The sequence below is a fragment of the Anarrhichthys ocellatus genome, unplaced genomic scaffold, assembly GCF_004355925.1.
Source record: "Anarrhichthys ocellatus isolate YVR2014 unplaced genomic scaffold, GSC_Weel_1.0 scaffold65, whole genome shotgun sequence".
NCBI classification, from domain to species: domain Eukaryota; kingdom Metazoa; phylum Chordata; class Actinopteri; order Perciformes; family Anarhichadidae; genus Anarrhichthys; species Anarrhichthys ocellatus.
In genome coordinates, this window is record NW_022280095.1 from 1611572 (window position 1) to 1631974 (window position 20403).

The 20403-nt window shown below is 40.5% G+C and overlaps 1 protein-coding gene across 1 annotated transcript; it reads left to right on the forward strand.

Annotated features, from left to right (window-relative positions):
- Nucleotides 1-2251: 2251 nt before the first annotated feature.
- postna (periostin, osteoblast specific factor a) lies at nt 2252-19063 on the forward strand. Its single transcript, XM_031872711.1, has 22 exons — nt 2252-2504; nt 3169-3267; nt 6835-6899; nt 7007-7164; nt 7269-7433; nt 7548-7694; nt 7886-8027; nt 9046-9258; nt 9362-9496; nt 9733-9881; nt 10342-10478; nt 11209-11339; nt 11510-11640; nt 12771-12873; nt 12971-13038; nt 13145-13190; nt 13290-13322; nt 14991-15554; nt 15646-15672; nt 17908-17994; nt 18159-18194; nt 18493-19063. Exons 1-22 carry the CDS (start codon nt 2386-2388, stop codon nt 18546-18548), a joined length of 2811 nt encoding a protein of 936 aa, XP_031728571.1. The 5' UTR covers nt 2252-2385; the 3' UTR covers nt 18549-19063.
- Nucleotides 19064-20403: the final 1340 nt, after the last annotated feature.

The window sequence follows — 20403 nt, forward strand, 5'->3', positions numbered from 1 at the left end:
CTATTTAAGAAAACTGCCCTGTGTGTTCTCCCACAAACTAGACATTTTTATTTTCTCTGAACTGATCTTTTGGCTGTTTTATTTCACTTTCCTTTTTGTACTTTAATACGTTCAAACAAGTGAGCAGGCCAATGAAAAAATATGAAATATTCAACAGTTGATGAAACTGTGCTCCATGTGTGATCAAAAGGCTGCGTAGAAATTCCCCGGGGTTTGTGATGGACCTGCCAACGTTGAACAAGACTGTCACAGATGCAGAAACACATAATTGGAAAGCGCTTACACTAGCATATAAACATGCTCCCACAATGCTTAATAAATCTTATTCAGTGATATGAATATTGTCGAATTCTACATATTTGATAACAAATAATGATGTGTGACTTTCAATTCTGACTAAACTGATTAGTTCTAAACCTCCAGATAAGCTATTAATTTGAACACACAAGGTTGACAGTTCAAATTAGATGTATTAATGTGAATAACGTGGAGACACACACACATGTGGGAAAATGAACAGGCACACTTTTTTAAACATAATGTTAATGGGATTTTGAAAACGTTGAGTAATCCAAGTTGCGGAGGACTCAAACACGGCTGCACTGACAAGTCCTCTCCACTTGGGGGGGATGTCATTATAGGGTCGGGGTTCCTGATCACTGCTTCCTCTCTGCCACTATCTCTCTGCAGGATCTGAGATCCAAAATAACCACCTGCAACCTGGAGAGGACTGTGGTGCAGTTTTGTGGGAAGAAACCGCTCAACAGGATTTAAATTCCTCTTAAAGGTTTGTCTCAGACAATGGAAAGGTGACAGAACAGAGACAAAGGAAAGAGAGGCATTCAATTTACTTTTAACTTTAATCTAAGTTACCGTTTACCATGTGTGTGTCTGTTTATGTCTAGGGATCAAAGAGGAAAAAAGGACAGGAGATCAATAAGGTTTAAATTACTGTAAATTCCAGACTGGGCTGAATATGTGTGTTCCCAGTCTGTAAAGTTTGTCTTAGACAAACAAGAAGTTATCTCTAAAGGGAGGATGCCCTGATGGAGGCAGCTCAGCTTCCTGCATGCTGCTGTCCTCCCGGGGACCAGAGGGGTCATGCCAGTTCAGCAAGAGTGAGTCAATCTTTGATGTGCTGTAGTGATTTCAATTAATCATTCAAAGAAGACAATCTTCATTTCTTCCCGCTGTTCATTACTGTTGGCCAAGGACACCTCAGGGAAAACTTTCTTATCTTTGCTCTACTGCATTATATGTATTTAATATAAGAAACTAAACATTTACTTATACCATGGTGCCCTCTGTGTGTGTGGTCACGTTTGTGGTGTAGACCACAGGATTTAGCTCTCAATTCAATGAATCAACGTCATCAAAAGTGTCCTTTCTTACATGTTTCTCAGTTTAGATGCATACTTGTTCATGCTCACAAGTCAAGACTGTATATGACGAGTAGCCTTTTCCATGATGAATTTTCCCTTTGAGGCAGTATCAGATCTGGCTTCAACACAAGAGACGGAGAGAGCTGTAAAAGTTGGGACCGGGGAAGAAGCTGATAAACGATGAACATGACAGCAGGGAGGATGAAGGGGATAACAGAGGAGTCGGAGTGCAAATGGGAGTTCAGGGGAGGAAAGGCTGAATCCACATAGTGAAGGTAATGAGGAGACTGGTGTCCCAGGGGAGGGATGGTAAAAATATATTAAGGCTTCTGTTAAGCAAAGTGTAAACCCATCATCTACTCAGATAGATCACTACGGGTCTTTGAGTTTGATTTACAGCCTCATTTCATAGCCTATTAAAAACATTTCAGTCCATTTAATTCACATATTTGGCTGCCAAATTTCAGAGGTGTGCTTTCTGCCTGTGTGTTTGAGAAATAGGAGGACTTTTAATAAGTTACTGTCTTACTTGTTTGTTTTTTTAACCGTGATGGGGATCAAAACACAATATATTCTTAAAAAACAATCAATCCACAGCTGGAATATAAAACTTATAATGATTATAGAGTGTAGAACGATGTGAAGTTTGAGGTACGGGGTGTCCTCGGTGCTCTGGGATGTGATGGTGGTAATGATATTCATGAGAAATCCGTGTGCAGCAACGTGAGGGAGGGGGAGACAATTAAGCTTTGAGTCAAAGCAGGAGGGAGGATTTTGGAAGAGTGTGTGTGGGTGAGAGCAGGCTGTAATGGTATGGAAAAGACAGTGAGGGAGTAAAGAGAGAGTGGGTGGGTATGGGTGTGTGTTAGAGAGTTGGTATAAAGGCTCCCTCTCTGACTCAGACTCACATATCTCCTGCGTATTTTTTTGGGGTGTGCAGGTGTTTACAAGACAGCGTGTGTGTGTGTGTGTTTGTGCCCTTGAGGACTGATTTCTCCCCAGGATGCATCAGCTGCTCGTGGTGACCTCAGTGCTGGTGGCACTCTGCTCTCTAGGCAGTGTGGATACTTCCGCCTATGATAAGATAGTCACCCATAGTCGCATACGGGCCAGGAAAGAAGGGTAAGGAGATGGGACATGGGGAAGGGAGGGAAAGAGGGATTGAAAGTATGAGGGGAGAGAGAGGTGACAAATGCCAAACTTAAAGAACAATGCAGCAGCTTTTTATGTTTCTAATTTCGCAGATAACTGGCAATTTTTACAACCCTGGTCAACTTGTTTGCATTTGTATGCTGAACAAATATTTGCACAGTAATTGTAGTATCAGTAGTCAGCCACAGATACTGTATGTACCCATATGAAGAGCTATGTAAGTCAGATTTTATATCCGTGCTGTTTTAAGGTGTTTTTTTTATCACAAAGAGCACTCGATCATGAGTAGAGAAGTAGGCCATATCGATGAAATTATTGATTTAAGCCATTACGGAAAATTCAATATCGTCTGGCGCATTCATTCACTCTTCTGCTGTTAATAATGTGCCCAATTTAGCATTTGAATTTGATTCTGAGTTGAAATTTTTCATTTAAGTTAAAGGAATTATCTTTCCTTGCTTTCTGAAATTGACTTATATTAAGAAGATTAGACAAAGATTTTAACGTATAAGCTGCAAAATACTTACCTGTCTCTCTCCTCTCCCCACTTCCTCCCTCAACTTTCCTTTTCAACCCCCGGTTCTCGCTTTCCTTGTCACTCCCTCATCACCTCCTCCCCTCCCTTCTCTTACAGACCCAATGTGTGCGCCCTGCAACAGGTCCAAGGGTCTAAAAAGAAGTACTTCAGCACATGTAGGAACTGGTACAAAGGCTCCATCTGTGGCAAGAAGACGTAAGTCTACCAAAACAGGGAATGGATCTAATTGCAACGTGATTTTATTAGATTCCTTTTTATTATTAATATTATTTGCACAGAACCCAATTGACCTTACCAAAAGTGCAAACCACTCCCAGCTTTCACACATCCTTCACATATACAGGAATATTTCCACATTTTCAAACAAGTCAGATAATACATGTGGATTCCACTGCTGCGTTTACCTCTTTAATGCCCTTTCTTTATGAACCGTAGAGGTCAGCTCTGTGTGAGTCCTGTTGTCTGGACCCTCAAGCTCTTTCCGTGTCCTTCAAGTCACCCTGACTGACACGTAGCTGTCTCACTTTCTTCTCTGAGGGTCTATGATGATGATGATTGAGCTTTTAAATTGCAAACATTTTAAAGATGTCTTTTTAAGGATTTTAGGGATTTCTTAAACATGAAAAGAGAAAAGACCCAAGCTGCAGCATATATCTCCCTCTATCTCTCTATTTGTACAGTATTTATTTTTGTCTCGATTAAGCCCTCCCCAGCTCTCAAGTCTGGACATGCTATGTAGCCTGCGGGCCGGGGGTTCGCTCTATTGTGGGCCTCTTGATGGTGTGAACTTGACAATGATTAGTGCCCCACTTCCCCTCTGACACGTTTCAGGTGCTCAGGAAAAATGTTGCCCATGTGCTTTTAGTGTGTGTGTGCAGTTTGGCAAAACGGGAGGATATCTTGTAACTCTAGTTTCACCAGATTCGGTGGGTACTTGATTTGTACTGTATGTGTGCATGCAAGAAGAATGTGTATGTGTCTTATACTGCGTTTTGAAACTCTTTATTCTGAGGCAAATTAGCCATCTTTGAGGGAGAGTTCTTTATAGTGCTAGTATAAGTGAACAGTTTTCTGTCCTACTGCAGAGGTGATGTACTGTATATGCTTCAGAATTCACAATAAACTGGAAAGAACATGATTTTTCCTGAATTACATATGTCAAATATAGAGATAGTAATTTGCCAAAATGTTGGACTAAGAGCAAAAGAGTAGAGTGCATGAATGGCTTTAGATATTTGAGCTTCTGCGGGACATGTTGTTGATGGATTTATGTCGGTGCAATATTTTCTCATGCCATGACTTGCTGAATGAGTAGATATTACAGCAAAAAATATGCAATCATAGGAAATATAGCTGCTTATGTGTTGATGGAGTGTAAGGCTCAGCTGGAGTTGTACACACACATAAACCTAAGCGAAGCCAGCAGAATTGTGCTGCTCTTTCTCCCTCTGTCTGTGGTCACAGTGAGGACATTGTTCAGGAGCAGTGGAGGAAATCCCCCCAGCTGTGATTATGTCTGAGCGGGATTTGGTGTTGATGAGAGAATAGGAAAGATAGCATGGCTATTTGGATGTTCCAATGTACATTGGACGCTGGTGTGCTAATAAGGTCCTGTTTAAACAAGTCGTGAGGGTGCAGCAGTTGACGCAGTACTTGGCCTGATTCTCTTAGAAACCACTATCGCAAAGAACTAATTACGCTGGTGTGAATTTAACATGCTTTTTGTTTTTTCTAATTCTCAATATAAGTAAAATTATACCATGGGGATTTTTTTATGCCTTCATTCACACAAAGAACTGTTGAGGTGCATTGCCGGAGGGTCAGGCGGTAGCGATGTTCTTCAAAGTAATGCGCTGTAGGTGGCAACACAACATGCAGGGAGTAGAGGACAAGGGCTTAATTTGTGGTTAAATCATAATAGTGTGAGTGAAATGGTAAAGCCCATTCCCATGTATAGAAATGGAAAATGTTGGCAAGTATTCAGGAAGTCACTGGCACTGCAGAAAGAAAAGCCCCTTGATGAGGACACAAGAGACACTGTTGATTGTTAATTACATCACAGGAAAAGAACTGTAATGATTTTATCTGATGCCAAACAACCCCACCTAGTGTTTCTGTGTGAGTGTACTGTGTGAATGTGTGTTAGTGTGTGTATTCATGCCCTGTGTTTCCACAACTGCTCATCTGGAAGCCACATCAAACTAGTTCATGCAGTGATACTGCCAAAAGCCTAGTTTGCAGTGTGCTGGCTAGTTTTGTCTCAATATTGCATCCATTATCCTGTCAGAGCACAGTCGGGGCGCAATGACTTCATAGCTTTCTGACAGCCAGCTGTACATGTATATTTACGTATTTTACACTATAACAATTAGGGTCAACGCAGAAAATGATTGCTATACATGCGGCATGGCCGTGTGCAGAAAAATTCACCATTCAGTATCATTGCACACATCATAAACACACAAATGCTGATTCAAGTGGATTAAAGATGTTTGCCAAGACATTTGAGTCATTTAAGGGAGTTGAAGGGAAAAAGTGTGGGATGCTGTGAGTGTGTGTGTGTGTGTGTGTGTGTGTGTGTGATAGTGTTTGAAGTGGCTATGAAGGGCGTATTTTTCTCTTGCATAATATATCACTTCTGTTCAATTTCTGAAAGGAAAGTAAACAGTTTCTTGTTTTGGACACTGTAGAGAAAGCAGAGAGTTCATATAGAAAGTGCTGTCATGGGAAAACAGAAAGCAGGAAACTCTGCCCCAAACCTCACTAAGCAAACCTCTTTAGCAAACACACAAAAAGCTCCTACTGGAACTCATGAAGTTATTAGGGTTAAACCTCAATTAAACTTATTCCAGCATTCAGGAACTCCATGGCTGTTTCTCTGGTGGATCATTGTTGAGCATCCAATGTTGACTCACTGCTAGTCTTGTTTCTTGGAAGATCTGGGATCAATCCAAATCAAATATTTAATTACCGTCCACGGTTCATTTTCATTAAAACTCTACTTATTCTACTCCATTAAACCTGAATTTTACAGAATACTCAGTTGTGGCACACACTGTCAGTCTTCTCACACCTCATTCATAACATTGCAATGAAATGCAGTTTGATTTCCTGTAAACCATACGACTGCTTGAATAGTCAGACTGCTTGAATAGTCAGCTGCACAGCTCCTTTTAGTGTTAGGAGGTCCGCTCAGCTTCCTGCCAAGAAGTTTCTACTTTTTGGAGCTCTGTTTTCACAAAGTTCAGAAGCTGCTTCTTCCACCCAAAAGCCTCAACCTATCGCTTATTCACGAGAAGTTGACTGTATATCTGTATTTTCTTGGAGACTTCCTTGTGAGTTAGATTAATGGCCAACAGAAAGAGCAGCTGAGGGGCACCAGACACCCCTGTCTGGTTTTCATGTTGGCATCCCCATCTCCATTTGGGGATGTTTTTATTATTGAGTCCATTCCAGCTGTTCTCTGTGATTGGCCTGCTGAGAGTTGTGCACACTCTGCCTGGTTAATGGACCATTTTGATGTTCATGGTGTTTTTCTTGTCTTTTCTCCTTGACTTACTTGCTTTTTTGGATGTTTTCTTCACTTTTTTCTGCTTTGACTTTTAAATGTGCTTTGCCCAATTATGGATTTTGTATTTGGTGAGTAAGATCCTGTCTCTGTGCAGCCTTTCTCTGTGTATGAATATCATTCATTTACGTTTATCAAGATTAGTTAATCTATTGTATCACAAGTCTAACATATTTGTGTTTTTCTTTTGGAAGCCTGGTCCGATATGAATGCTGTCCTGGGTACATCAAGCTGGAGGGTATGAGAGGATGCCCTGCAGGTAAGTGGCTCTCACCACAGCCCCTTTTCTGTCTTCTTTTCTGGTAAATTCTAAATGTGTATTCACTCATACTATAGACTAGTCTGAATTCCTCTGCTTCCCCCCAGTGGCTCCCATTGACCATGTCTATGGAACGCTGGGGCTCGTAAAGGCTACGACCACACAGCAATACTCTGACGTGTCCAAGCTGAGAGAGGAAATTGAAGGCAAAGGCTCCTTTACCATGTTTGCACCTAGCAATGGAGCCTGGGATTTGGTAGAATCTGTGAGTGGACTGAAGGTTTCAAACTTTTCTAAGGGAATACAAATAAATGCAATATACTACTATATTACTCAAACTTGCTGCCCTTAATGTTGTGATTTCCTTAGGATGTACGGTCTGCACTGGTGAGCAACGTGAACATTGAGCTGTACAACGCTCTTCACTTCCACATGGTGAACCGCAGGATTTTGACCAAAGACATGAAGAACGACATGACTTTCACTTCCATGTACAATGACCTGGGGCTCTACATCAACCACTACTCAAATGGGGTCAGTTTGTTGAAATGCACAACATTGCATGAGCACATGATTGAATTATGTCTATAAAGGACTTCTGACCGTAATGATGGTCTTGGCTTAATATAACATTTCCTCTTCATGAAGATTGTTACAGTGAACTGTGCCAGGATCATCCATGGTAATCAGGTGTCCACAAATGGTGTGGTGCATGTCATTGATCGGGTCATCAGCGGTGTTGGCATCAACATCAAGGAAGTCCTGGATGTCACCGATGAGCTCTCCACCTTCAGAGTATGTAATACAAAAAGCACTCTAAGCTTGAAATGGGCTACAAAACAAATGTTACATTTGAATGTGCACGAAGTAGAATGTGTGTAAAATTATAATGCTGATTTAAAATAGTATAAATCCGAAACTCTGATGTGTGTTTCGTTTATCTCAGAATGACAAAATGTGAGACACACTGTCTTCTTGTTTCCCAGGATTCAGTATTGGCGTCTGGTATGATGGATAAGCTGGACCAGCCTGGCCACTATACTCTGTTTGCTCCCACTGATGAAGCCTTTGACAAATTGAGCCCAGGCTACCTGGAGCGTATCATGGGAGACAAGGCTGTAATTGCAGGTACACTGTACATGGGACACACTAATAGTGACATAAACTGCTAACATACCATGTTTGGTTGATTTTAATGTGCAACATGTTTGAACACTTATATTATATTATAGTTCACCACTTTGCTCCAGACTAAAATATCTCAACATCAACCAGATAGATTGTCACAAAATGCTGTACATTCATTCCAGATAATGTAGCCTAATGAGTTGGGGATCTCCTAAGTGCCAATGAGAGGTTTGGTTTAGTGAAATATCTTCCATGCCATGACATTTGGTGCAGTATGTCCTCCACTGGATGAATATTTAATGCTTAATGCATGCTGACAGGTTAATGTCAAAACTACTGAAACCATCTTCTAAACCATTTCTGCAAATTCCTCCCAAAAGCATATCAAAACTTAGTTGGGCTACCCACCAAGTTCTCAGGAGTAAAGAGTAGACATACACTCACAAAAAAAGCAAACCACACAATGAAAGCAGGAAATTCATGTCTCCACAGTTGCAGCTTATCAGTGGCGTGCCAGGAACGTCTATTAGCATGAAGCCAGTGTGCGGTGTCCTCAGGGGACACTATATAACCTCAGATAAATTCACAGACACTTGGCAAACAGGCTTTACTGACCAACCATAGAAGAACAGCCTCCAAAGTAAAGATGGTATTGAGCCTTGTGTCTTGGTCTAAAAAGGAAGTAAAGAGTGATTTGGCCTGCAGTTCGACACCAATTGCATTTGAAGTTGTGTGGGTTTGGAATGGTTTTTCATGTTGTAATTGCTTTGCTTTTGCAGGCCAGGCATTGTTAAATTTGACAGTTGGACTCAGTCCGAGGTGTAATCCCATATCTAAATGTTAACAGAATATTTCTACAAGAGCTGAAAGAATGTGTCTGTGTCTGTCTCACAACTGTAAACCTCGGATTGCACAACCAGATCACAAAAATAACTACAGGAAACCCACAACGTGTTTAAAACATCAGCAACTTTTTCTGTTTAACACTATCTTTCTCTCTTACACTCCGACCCACCAGCCCTGGTGAACTACCACCTGCTGAACAGTGTCCAGTGTTCAGAAGCAATCATGGCAGGGTCAGTGTATGAGACCGCAGAGGGCAGCACCATAGAGATCGGCTGTGATGGCGACAGTTTGACAGTCAATGGAATCAAGATGGTGCTGAAGAAGGACGTTGTCACCACTAATGGCGTCGTCCACTTAATCGACCAGGTGCTCATCCCTGACTCAGGTAAAACACATCTTAAATATTCTCCCTCAGCAAATATTGATATCTGTTCAAATCATTTGGCTAAATTGTTTCTCTGTGATCACAAACATGTGATTCATATCAGCCAAGGAAGGGATGGAGCTGATGGGGGCATCGCAGAGCACTTTTAGCGACATGCTGTCTGAATTGGGCTTATCGGCTGCCATGGGTCCGAAGACAGAGTATACCCTCCTTGCTCCTGTCAACGCTGCCTTCACAAGTGAGTTGATCTCCAAACAAGTTCTTGTGGGTGCACACAATGATTTAAAGGATTGATCTTGAGGAAGGATGTGACAGAAGACTCATATGTTGTCTTTCACAGATCAAAAATATACTCACTCATTTTAAACCTTTCACTAGAACTTTTTAATGCATCCAGAGGAAGAAATGTTTAGTAAGGACTTACATGTAACATTACCCGAGTCATTTTAAATCTGTACCTTTTCTGTTTGTCAGCTGAGGTGATGTCAACAGAGCAGAGCCGGCTGAAATTAATTTTGGAAAACCACATCTTGAAGCTGAAAGTTAAACTGAGTGAGCTCTACAATGGACAGATGCTGGAAACACTGGCTGGCAAACTGCTCAGAGTCTTCATTTACCGCACTGTGAGAACTGTGTGTGTGTGTGTGCATGTGTGTGTGTGTGTGTGTGTGTATTGTTGTATTAGGAAGTCAAACAGAGTCGGAAAGGAATAGGAAATTAAGAGAAAAAAATAAGTTATGGAAAGATAATGGAGAGGGTCGGCTTCCATATTGCAAATCTGGAAGAAATGACTGGGCCCCTTACCAAGTGTTAACATGATCTGGCAATCTTTCAATTGAAAGCAAATGCAATAAAACAGGTAATTAGTCCAGCTCTTGGCAGATGAAGTGTGTGTTCTGCTCTGGTGGTTCATATATTAGGAACAGCTGGGTTTGATTTCCTCACAGAAACTTTTGTATTCTTCTTTTTTTATTGATTGCAATCAAACAGGACAGTGTGGCATTAAGCTAAATAGTTACCATATTTGTACAGTGACTTTTAGGCCTGTTACCCTGCTCTCTGAATGTTCTTCTCCTTTGTTAGGCTGTGTGCATAGAAAACTCATGTATGGTGCGTGGCAGTAAAGAGGGAAGCAACAGTGCCCTCCATGTTATGAGGACTCTCATCAAACCGCCCGAGAAAACAACATACGAGCTCCTGATCGCTGACAGACGGTTTAAGTAAGAACTTATTTTACGGATTGTTTTGCTGTACTTGTTCTGAACGTAATCATTGTTTATTTGTTGTTGTTTTTATATATATATATATATATATATATATATATATATTCTTTCCTGACAGTACATTTTGCAACCGTGAGTTGCAATGCCTCACCATCCACATTTCACATTTTCTGGCTCTGCGACAGATATTGGCACCAGTAGAGGTTGACGATGAAGCAGATGTAGAAGCAGATGCGTGAATGGGACCACACAAGTATCACTTAAATTCAAAACCGAACTCAATCATGTCACATTCCCAAAACCATAATCCTCCTGTCTAAAATTAACAACACCCTGAAGGTTTTTGGCTCAAACGCGACATAACACCTGGTCTCTTCCGAGCTTAGGACTAATTGTTCCATTATAGCCAGAGTTGTTCTTTTCCTTGCGGAGAAAGTTGATGTCCTGAGTTTGTTCAGTCTGAAACACACCATGATGTTAAACTGAAATTGACAGAACTGGCACAAAATGTCTATACTTTTATTATGTTGTTGCTGCCTTTTTGGATTGTGAAACATCAACATCATTATCATTTCCATGAACCCAAAAGACTACAAATTTAACCTGCGCATGCGCTTAAATGGAGGCTTCATTTCATTCCGGCAGTACTGTTCTGTATGGTCATTGTGTGAATTGACTTTCCTCTTTCTATTTTTTTATTTATTTTATTTTTTTTTTACAAATGTAGGATTTTTCTGTCACTGATGGAGACAGCAGGTCTGACTGATCTGCTGAAGCAGGAAGGCTCCTACACCATCTTTGCACCAACCGATGATGCCTTTGCTAATCTCAATATAGAGGACTTTGCTCTACTCAAAAGTGCGTACTCTACTGATATGAGCACACATCCAAGTCCTTTCATGTATCTCTCTCTTTGCTAGTTTGTACTGATTAAAAGTTGTACGATGCAGGGATGAGGGGAGAAAATAATGAATAATGCTATAGCTCTCAGTATGTAAATCATGTTTGCCTTTTGCTGTCATTGACAGGTGATCTGAATGCTCTGAGGATCATTCTGCTGTACCACTTCAGTAATGGCATCTTCATCAATGGAGGATTAGAGGGAGGAGTTACCAATCTGCTCAAAACCCTCCAGGGCAATAACCTGCAAGTTATGTCTGTATGTACAATCCATCACCTAAGTGTGTATTTGTGTCCTGAGAGTCAAAGAGACACAACTGGTTTCCTGAATCTGTCATTCAACAATCAAACAGGGATAAATCATTTATAGGTTGCATCAGCACAATACATTCAACACATCAAGAGTGTTGTGTTTTGAGTAAGATGTGTAACCATGATTATACCCCACAAACTAGTAGCTAGCTTTCAATGCCTGCCCAGGTTTGATTACAAAAAGGAACTCTGGGAAATGTAGTAAATTGTCAATTGAAGAAAAAGCTGATTTATTTCCTTTAAGAACATATTTTGTATTATGGTATTAAGTTTTAAATTACCACACATGTTTCGTTTTCTCAAAGCCTCCATTGTGAAGCTCAATCTAATTTTTCCCCACATTCTCATTAAAACAAAAGCATCAAAGAGCCAGTGCTAATCTATTACTTCAAAGCTGAATATCGCTGGAGAAAGGCCAGAAGTAATAAAACCTGGCTTTCTGTCGTTTCCATCAACGCCCACTCTCGGTATTCACCCACCACTCCCCACCTCCCAATCTAATGTCCTCCACCGGCCATTATTCTATGTCTGCCTTACTCCTGCTCTTCAGTCTTCAAGTCATTTAATTTCACCCATTACCTCAATTGTGCTTTCCCTCTTTCTCCTATCTCGCTGATCAGGTTATCAGCCAAGGACTTCCTTAATGGACACAGGAAAGCTTGTTTGAGATAATTCCCCATCGGGACGGGGATTCATTTAAACATGTGGTTAGGCTTTTAAAAACTACTGATCTGGCTGAAATTGGTGGGTGAGAGAGAGCCAGAGGAGCCAAAGGAGAAGGGAAACATATCCCTGACTGACTCAGCATGTCCACCTTCAGTAACCTCTACCTTAAATTGCAAAAAAATAGGTATGCTCAGATCTCACTCCCGACAGTGCAGCACACTGCCTGGGATTCCTATTAAGTCTCACCTGATATTTAAACCTCTCATGTTAAACCATTTCATAAAATGATACATCTTTAATTGTGGTAATGTTTTTATGCGGTAGCTGACGTAGCTCTCAAAATAAGAATGTGTTTATTGATACCCTTGAAAATAGATAGTGCATATAGTGTTTTTTTTCTGTTTTTGACAGGTAAACAACTCTATTCATGTCAATTCTGTGGATGTGCCAGACAGTGACCTGATGGCAACCAATGGTGTGATCCATGTGGTGAAGAATGTTCTCTATCCTGCCAGTGAGAACACCAGACCATTATTATGCAATCATGCAATGTGCACACTGTGCTGGGATGGATTATGTTATGCTATTTTGATGATGTATATTACTTACAGCTCTTCCCGTGGGCCGCCAGGACTTCCTGGTCCTCCTGAGGAAGCTCATTAAGTACATCCAGATAAAGGTAGATAGAAGATAGAATACACCGTTTGGATATGCATAGATCAATGCAAATCTTTCTATTATTTTGTGAGTCTTGTGCATTTCATTCTATGCTTTTTGTTCTTCAGTTTGTTTCAGGATTTTCTTATGATAAGATTCCACTCACGTTCATCAGTAAGTCTCTTTAGCACTCATGACATATCATATGAATATGAATACTCATGAATATAAATGCATTTGTAACAACTTTAAACTACTTGTGTTACTTCACAGGGAGGATCATCACAACTACACATGTTGAAACAGGTAAGACCCCTATTACTAGCTACATGATTAAAAGACAAGTTTTGAATCTGTCACTCACGATCATACAATAGCCTATATTTATCATTAGTGATGATTATAAAAGGCATGACTGCCTATGAAACAAATGTATGTCCTTTGTTCAAAAATGTGCATCTGTTCTTTGGACCAACTGTGGCTAAGTGGAGAGCGGGGTCGTCCTTCAATCAGAGGAGTGGCGGTTTGATCCCCGGCTCCGCTAGTCGCATGTCGATGTGTGATCAAGACACTTAACCCCAAAATTGCTCCCGTGCCTATGGTGTGTGTGAATGAGTTAGTCTGATAGGCAGGTGGCACTTAGCCCCTGCCTATCAGTGTGTGAATGGGTGAATAAGTGATGATGACAAGTAGTGTGAAAGCGCTTTGAGTGGTCGGAAAGACTAGAAAAGCGCTATACAAGTACAGTCCATTTACCATTCTTCAGTTGAAATCCAATCTGAAGCTAAAAGCATGTTACTTGGTGTCATCGCTCCATTCAGGCCTCTTCCATAGTTGGAAGAGGCCTCACTCTCACTATTGCACAAATCCACTTGGACCTCTTGGTATATTTAATCAGCTCCTTTTGGGATGAGGTAATTAGGCTGTCAAAGCATAACAGAGTCAAAGACCATAGAGGACTCTTGGATGATGCTCATTCAGTTGGGCATAGTCCAGTGCACATTCACACAGATGGGAGACTTCATATATTGGGTAACATAGGAGAGATGAATTACAATTTTTTCAAAGGTAATTAGGCACATGACATGACTTTAGAGCTGAAGGTTTGGACCTCAGGGGCTTTTCAGAATGCTAAAAGAGTGATTCATCTTTGTAAAGCAAACAAACTATTCATCATATTATTATACTGTATATTAAGAGGTATGAATTAAAATGGCACAGATTCCAAAAAGTTTTAGTTTTGGTCTACAGAACTTTGAAAATAATAAAACCTGTTTATGAATGATCAACTGCACAAATGGCAGTAAAACCATGCATCATACTCATTCACACTTGTTATACACACACACACTTTGTTTGAAAGACAGACATGAATCTGGCTCTGATTACTGGACTCGGCCACATATCAAGGGACTTAAAGGCCAAAGATTAGAAGGATACAAACATAAATCTGTAAGCTTTCATCTCTTTATAACTCAAATAAATAATGTCACATTAAAAGATCATCGCTCAGAATCAGAAAATATAAAAAGAAGTGAAAAAAGAATAAGTTTCTGTTGAAGCTAATTCAAAAGAGGAGTTAAAGGGTTTTACAGAGATATCTGGCTCCAGATGGGAATTCATTGATTTGAGAAAAATGTGTGATTACGTAACACGTCACACTTTTTTCCTTTTGCATTATCAGTAGATACTGATTCTTTAAATACCCAAACTTGTAAATGTATAAAATTTAAACATATGTGATTTTTCAAACACAACAGATTAGAAAATTAAATCTGTCCATTGGGATCAGCTCACCGGACCATGGAGTATAAGAGCAGCGGTTATTAAAATGCAACCTAATATCCTACACACATTAGCCTCTATCTGTTCTGCATGCTTTGATGACTTGGCATACTGATAGAGTGTGTTCAAAGGATAATCTTTCTTCCTTCTTAATTAAAGTATACTCATGTGACCGCTCCCTCTCTACAGTCCCTGATGCAACAAAGGTCGAGACAGAGCCAACAGTCACTCAGGTGGTCATCGAGGGGAAGCCAGTGATCGCCAAAGTAACCAGGGTCATTGAGGGAGAGCCTTCCATTACACACGTAACCAGAGTCATTGAGTCAGAGCCTTCCCTCACACACGTAACCAGAGTCATTGAGTCAGAGCCTTCCCTCACACACGTAACCAGAGTCATTGAGGGAGAGCCTTCCATCACAAACGTAACCAGAGTCATTGAGTCAGAGCCTTCCATTATACACGTAACCAGAGTCATTGAGGGAGAGCCTTCCCTCACACACGTAACCAGAGTCATTGAGGGAGAGCCTTCCATCACACAAGTAACCAGAGTCATTGAGTCAGAGCCTTCCCTCACACAAGTAACCAGAGTCATTGAGGGAGAGCCTTCCATCACAAACGTAACCAGAGTCATTGAGGGAGAGCCTTCCATCACAAACGTAACCAGAGTCATTGAGGGAGAGCCTTCCATCACACACGTAACCAGATTCATTGAGGGAGAGCCTTCCATTACCAAGGTTACAAGAGTTATCGAAGGTAAGTTCCTGAAGGTTAGATGATCAAATTTGGTCTTCACAAAGGTTTTGACATAGATGTGATGACACAACATGATTTATTTATACCACAGGTCGAAATCTTGATACGGATGAAAAAGGTCAGTTTCTCTTAACATGTTCACTCCTTTGAAGAGCTAAAACAGTCTAGATTGAAGAACTTTCATGCATCTTCTAACAGCTCTTTTAACAAATACATCTGCGGTTCTCTTGATCGCAGTTAACCGAGCATCATCATCTAATGATCAATCAGACACATCATTTTCATGGTATGCACCATTTTAGCCTTTTAGGCAGAATGAGTAGGATTTTCCTCAAAAAAAGGAAAGCAATGTAAAAAAATAAAAATAATCTCAATCTTCACTTATGACTCACTAAAAGAGTGTTTGCCAGAGGCAGAAGCGCCCTAATATTGCTTATAGGCACTGTGGCCATGGACATTTTGATAGCTCTTGACCGCCTTTCCAATATGTTTCCGACACGTGTGATCCAAACAGTTCCGTTAACTCCAGAAAGTACAAGTCATTAAGTTGGTCGAGCTGGAGTAGTTATGTTTCCTCCTGGCTGCTGTGATGTTGGGGGGAGAAACACAACATTTCTGTAATAGTATTTTGCAATGGACAGCGAGACATATTTTAAACAGAGAACACTCTGTTACACATTATGTTCCTTAGGATTGCACATTACGACAAGCTTTGGCCAGCCACCATTCAAAACATCACAAGTTCCTTCTGGTTTATGTTTATGTAGGCTCAGTAATGATGCTATAGAGGAAGGAGGTTGATTTGACAGTCCATTTTCTGGTTAGGCTCAACATATAGTAGATGAAGCCAAGTTCTTCCACTGCCCATGGTGCACCATGATTTGGGTGTCTGTCCATCTCACCACTTATCCATCTGATTTCATCTCTCCGTCACTGTTCTTGTCTCTCAGGCAAGAAAACCATCCTGTCTCCCATTCTCTGTCTAGTACAGCTGTGATGTGTATGTGTGAGCAGCAGTGTGCAAATTGAAATGTGCCATGTTAAAACTGTTTCTCACCAGTGCGATAAGAAAATGCGGTGCGGGAATATGAAAAATTTGCACATGACAATTTTGCACCTCGGTTCCGTTGCAAATTATCTGCATTGCCGTATTTCATTTCGTCAATGAGTCCCAATGAGTTTTTTTCCTAAATATTGCCAACAAAAATCCATCCAGTCAGAGAATGTCTAAGCCGCAAACCACATAATACATTGACTATTTGGACCCCAAATTTGATGCTAACACTTAAGTTAACTGTTGTTGCTAGCCCCGTTCCGTGACCAACATATAACGTTAGCATGTGCAGCCACATTACCAAATTAATCGTATCCAAGCTGCTCGGCGATCTCAAGCCATATATTGTCCTCAATTTGGTTGTTGAGGTAGTTTTTGCGGTGTTTGTCGTACATTATTGGGTGTTGAGAGAGGGACTGCCCATTATTCCGAAGGCACATTATTCCGAGACACCAGCAGTCTGAAAAATGTCCCATCAGAGTAAGCGCCCATTTGTCCGACAGTTCGTTGCCCCGAAAACGAACTGCTATCATTCAGAAAGTCCATTGCTCCAAAAATACACACTCTCCTTGCAACAAACAGAAACATATGGCTAATTATTATACAGAATGACGGTGATATTTTTAATGACATCAGTTTGAACAAAGGATGTTACTGGTCACTGTTGAAATCGAGGTCCGTCTGAATATTTTTTGCCACGCACGAATATTCCGCAGAGGTGTGCAAGCATTCATAAGGACAATCATTTATATAAAATGATGTGCAAATTTTACCAATGAAAATCTGTACTTGGTATGAAATGGCTTTTATGGTACCCAAACCAGACCTTGAAGCCAATAGCAGGTGTGGGTGCAGGTGAGCTTTAAGGTGTTTTCACCTAAAACTGCTTCACACGTGTCGTGCAGCTTAGTTTGTGGGCTAAGAATGTGTGTATGTGTTCATAAATACTGCACAAATATGCTTGACTTTGTGTTGGTGGTGGCGGAGGAGGTGTTTTGTGGGGTGTATGTACCTGTCAGTCTGTCGTTGCTAAGTCGTTTCATGACTTTCGACACCCTTCTCCGCTGCCGGTCTGAACTCTTTATACCAAACAGGTTTCTTTCAAATGGTTCTCCTTTCCTCCTTGAAATAATCATATTATCAATCTGCATTCGGTCAGGACTGACCGAATTCAGTGGTTGCTTCAAGGTGGAAAAGAGAACGAGATGTATTTTTTTTAATTGATCTAACTCCATACTTGATTTCATATGTTAAATTGTTCAGTATTTTGTGATCTAATGGTTTTGTTATGAACGTCAGGCCCGGACTTCTCTAAGATCACCACCATCCACGGCAACCCAAATATGATCAAGGAGGAATCGGAGAGAATTACCAAACTCATTCAAGGTAAATACTCATAACTGTATCTGATCTGCTCAGATTTTGAATTTCACTTGCATGTGTGTGTGTGTGTGTGTGTGTGTGTGTGTGTGTGTGTGTGTGTGCGCGCGCGCGCGTGTGTGTGTGTGTCTCAACGCAGTGATTGACTGTTTTGTCTCTTTGTTTCACAGACGGAGGTGAATTCGCTGCTGCCAGGAAACCTTCAGGTGAGAGCAGTTGATGACACATTTATCAACACCAATCTTGGATCAGACTAAAAAGAGTTTGCCAAAAACCACATAATCACTGATGGAAAATATGCACAGCAAAAGTCAACTCTTTAACCACAAATTATCATTGTTAGATTTTACTTTCACTCTTTTCACTTTTATATTTTCCAGTACCTTTGAGTCCTTCCACCTAGTCACATGTCTCATATATTTCCACCTTGACATGTTTTATTTTGTCCTTGTCTTTATTTGCACCTCTAATTTTCTCCATTAACTCTTAACTCCTCTTTCACAGCTGGAATGAGAAGGAAGAGAATAAAGGTCAGGCGTCACCCTAAGCCAAGGGCGTGAATCCAACAGAGAGAAAACACCTTCGGGCTCACCGCAGAGACTGACCGCATCTCCAGTGCTCCTGGTTGAGTGCTTGAAAAACTGTGGACCAATAGGGAGAGATCTAATCAATCTAGCTATTTCTTTGTCCAAACCACCAGTAAGAATGATTGTTTATTATTCCATCTGGACCATACTGTGTGTGTGATAGGCATGATGTGTAATAGCAGTTATTACCTTGTAAGTCATGTAAGTGTGCACGGGAAATATGGATTTTTGCCGCGGGGTAGATGATGTGTAAGGTGAGATATTTTCTACCACTGAGACATTGTGTTTAAAGTTTTTTTTTTTATCATTTCACTTTGCAAACGGATGGCTTGGGAAGATTTTTGTATGCTTTTTATGGTGCTAGCATTCTGTACAATGAATGCATTTTTATGAATATGACAAATGCAACAGTGCTACCATTAGATGCTATTCTGAACCTCTGTAAATTATCATATGGTGACAATTAAATTTGATACAGTTTTCAATAATTCTTTCAAGCTTCCATGACTGTTTCTACTCCACAAAATCAATATGTTTCATGCTGTTGAATGTGAGCCTGACCTCAGTATGTCGCTTTACAAAACTAGGCTCAGGCTGTTCACGTACACTGTTCGTAACTATACCTACGAAAAATAATGCACTGCAATTGTTTCATAGCCCACATAATACATTTTTATGTAATTCACATAAGCGTGATCTAGGATAGTTGACTTGGAAAAAGAGCGACAAAGTATAAGGAGGAGGTCTGGGTGGATGGGAGGGTCTAAAAACACCTTTTATCTTTAACCAAGGAAGCCGCTGTTTGTGTCTGGTGTGAAACCCAGAAGTCAACATTGACTTATTTGTCACATGACTTTCATACTTTAGTAACTCCACTTCTGTAGTTATTTTAACCCATACCACAGCCTTTTCCTTAACCTAACCAAGTAGTTAGTTGCTGGATATACGTAGGAAAATGCACAAAAAGGCAAGAAATAACGTGAAGATATCATACGACCCATTATATGAGGATATGTTGCCATGCTTTACAATCCTTTTTTGTTTTTACCTCAAGGAAAAAGTGCTAAATAAAATTAGCATAGTGACTTCAGAATACTAATATGTGTTTCATTAATCTTATCTTTCTATTGTTGTAGCTAAAAGTGCTATGGAACCAAAAAATATCATAAAAATATGTAAAAATGTAATATAGAACAACATCAGTGTCTAACAGTGAGATATTAGTTTATCTCAAATCTGTGTATCAACGTCATCATGTTTTAACCCCTCGTGGGGCTTTTGCCATTTCAAAACTACATTCTCAATTACATTCATTGGCTTTGGACCACTTATGTTCACATGGCTCATCTACCACATGAATCTTACGAACTTCACCCCAAAAAAAAATGTCTTCAAAGGATTCCCTTAAAAGATATTTCATACGGATTTGTCTTTTTCATCTCCTGAACAAAAGGTATCTGCATGGTGAGAATATGTTCATAAACATTGTACACAACAGGCCAGAATTTAAGAACAACATAACAGTTACACAATGCATCTCATGTGTGACTCATATTATCCTGCAGTTTATCATAACATATGAAAAAAACTAACATGGGACTGTCCATGTAGCTCTGTTGCAAGATCGTTAAAATGATCCATGGTAGCTCTTCCAGGTCAGCAGCAGTAGCCGAGGGGAGTTAACTGCAGCCGAGGGGAGTTGAAGTTTGCACGAGGACTGCCGGCTTAACGTCACAGAGTGCTGATAAAAAGGTGATGAAAAGAGGTTATGATAGGACGTCAGCTTACTAGGTGTGCACATGAAGCACATGGGTACAGAAGCTTGGAG

Excerpts from the sequence above, each read along its gene's own strand:
- postna (XM_031872711.1), top strand. The coding sequence starts at position 2,386 with ATGCATCAGCTGCTCGTGGTGACCTCAGTGCTGGTGGCACTCTGCTCT. Across the intron at positions 9,497-9,732 it reads TGTCAACGCTGCCTTCACAA|CTGAGGTGATGTCAACAGAG; the intron begins GTGAGTTGATCT and ends TCTGTTTGTCAG. Across the intron at positions 11,641-12,770 it reads ATAACCTGCAAGTTATGTCT|GTAAACAACTCTATTCATGT; the intron begins GTATGTACAATC and ends TGTTTTTGACAG.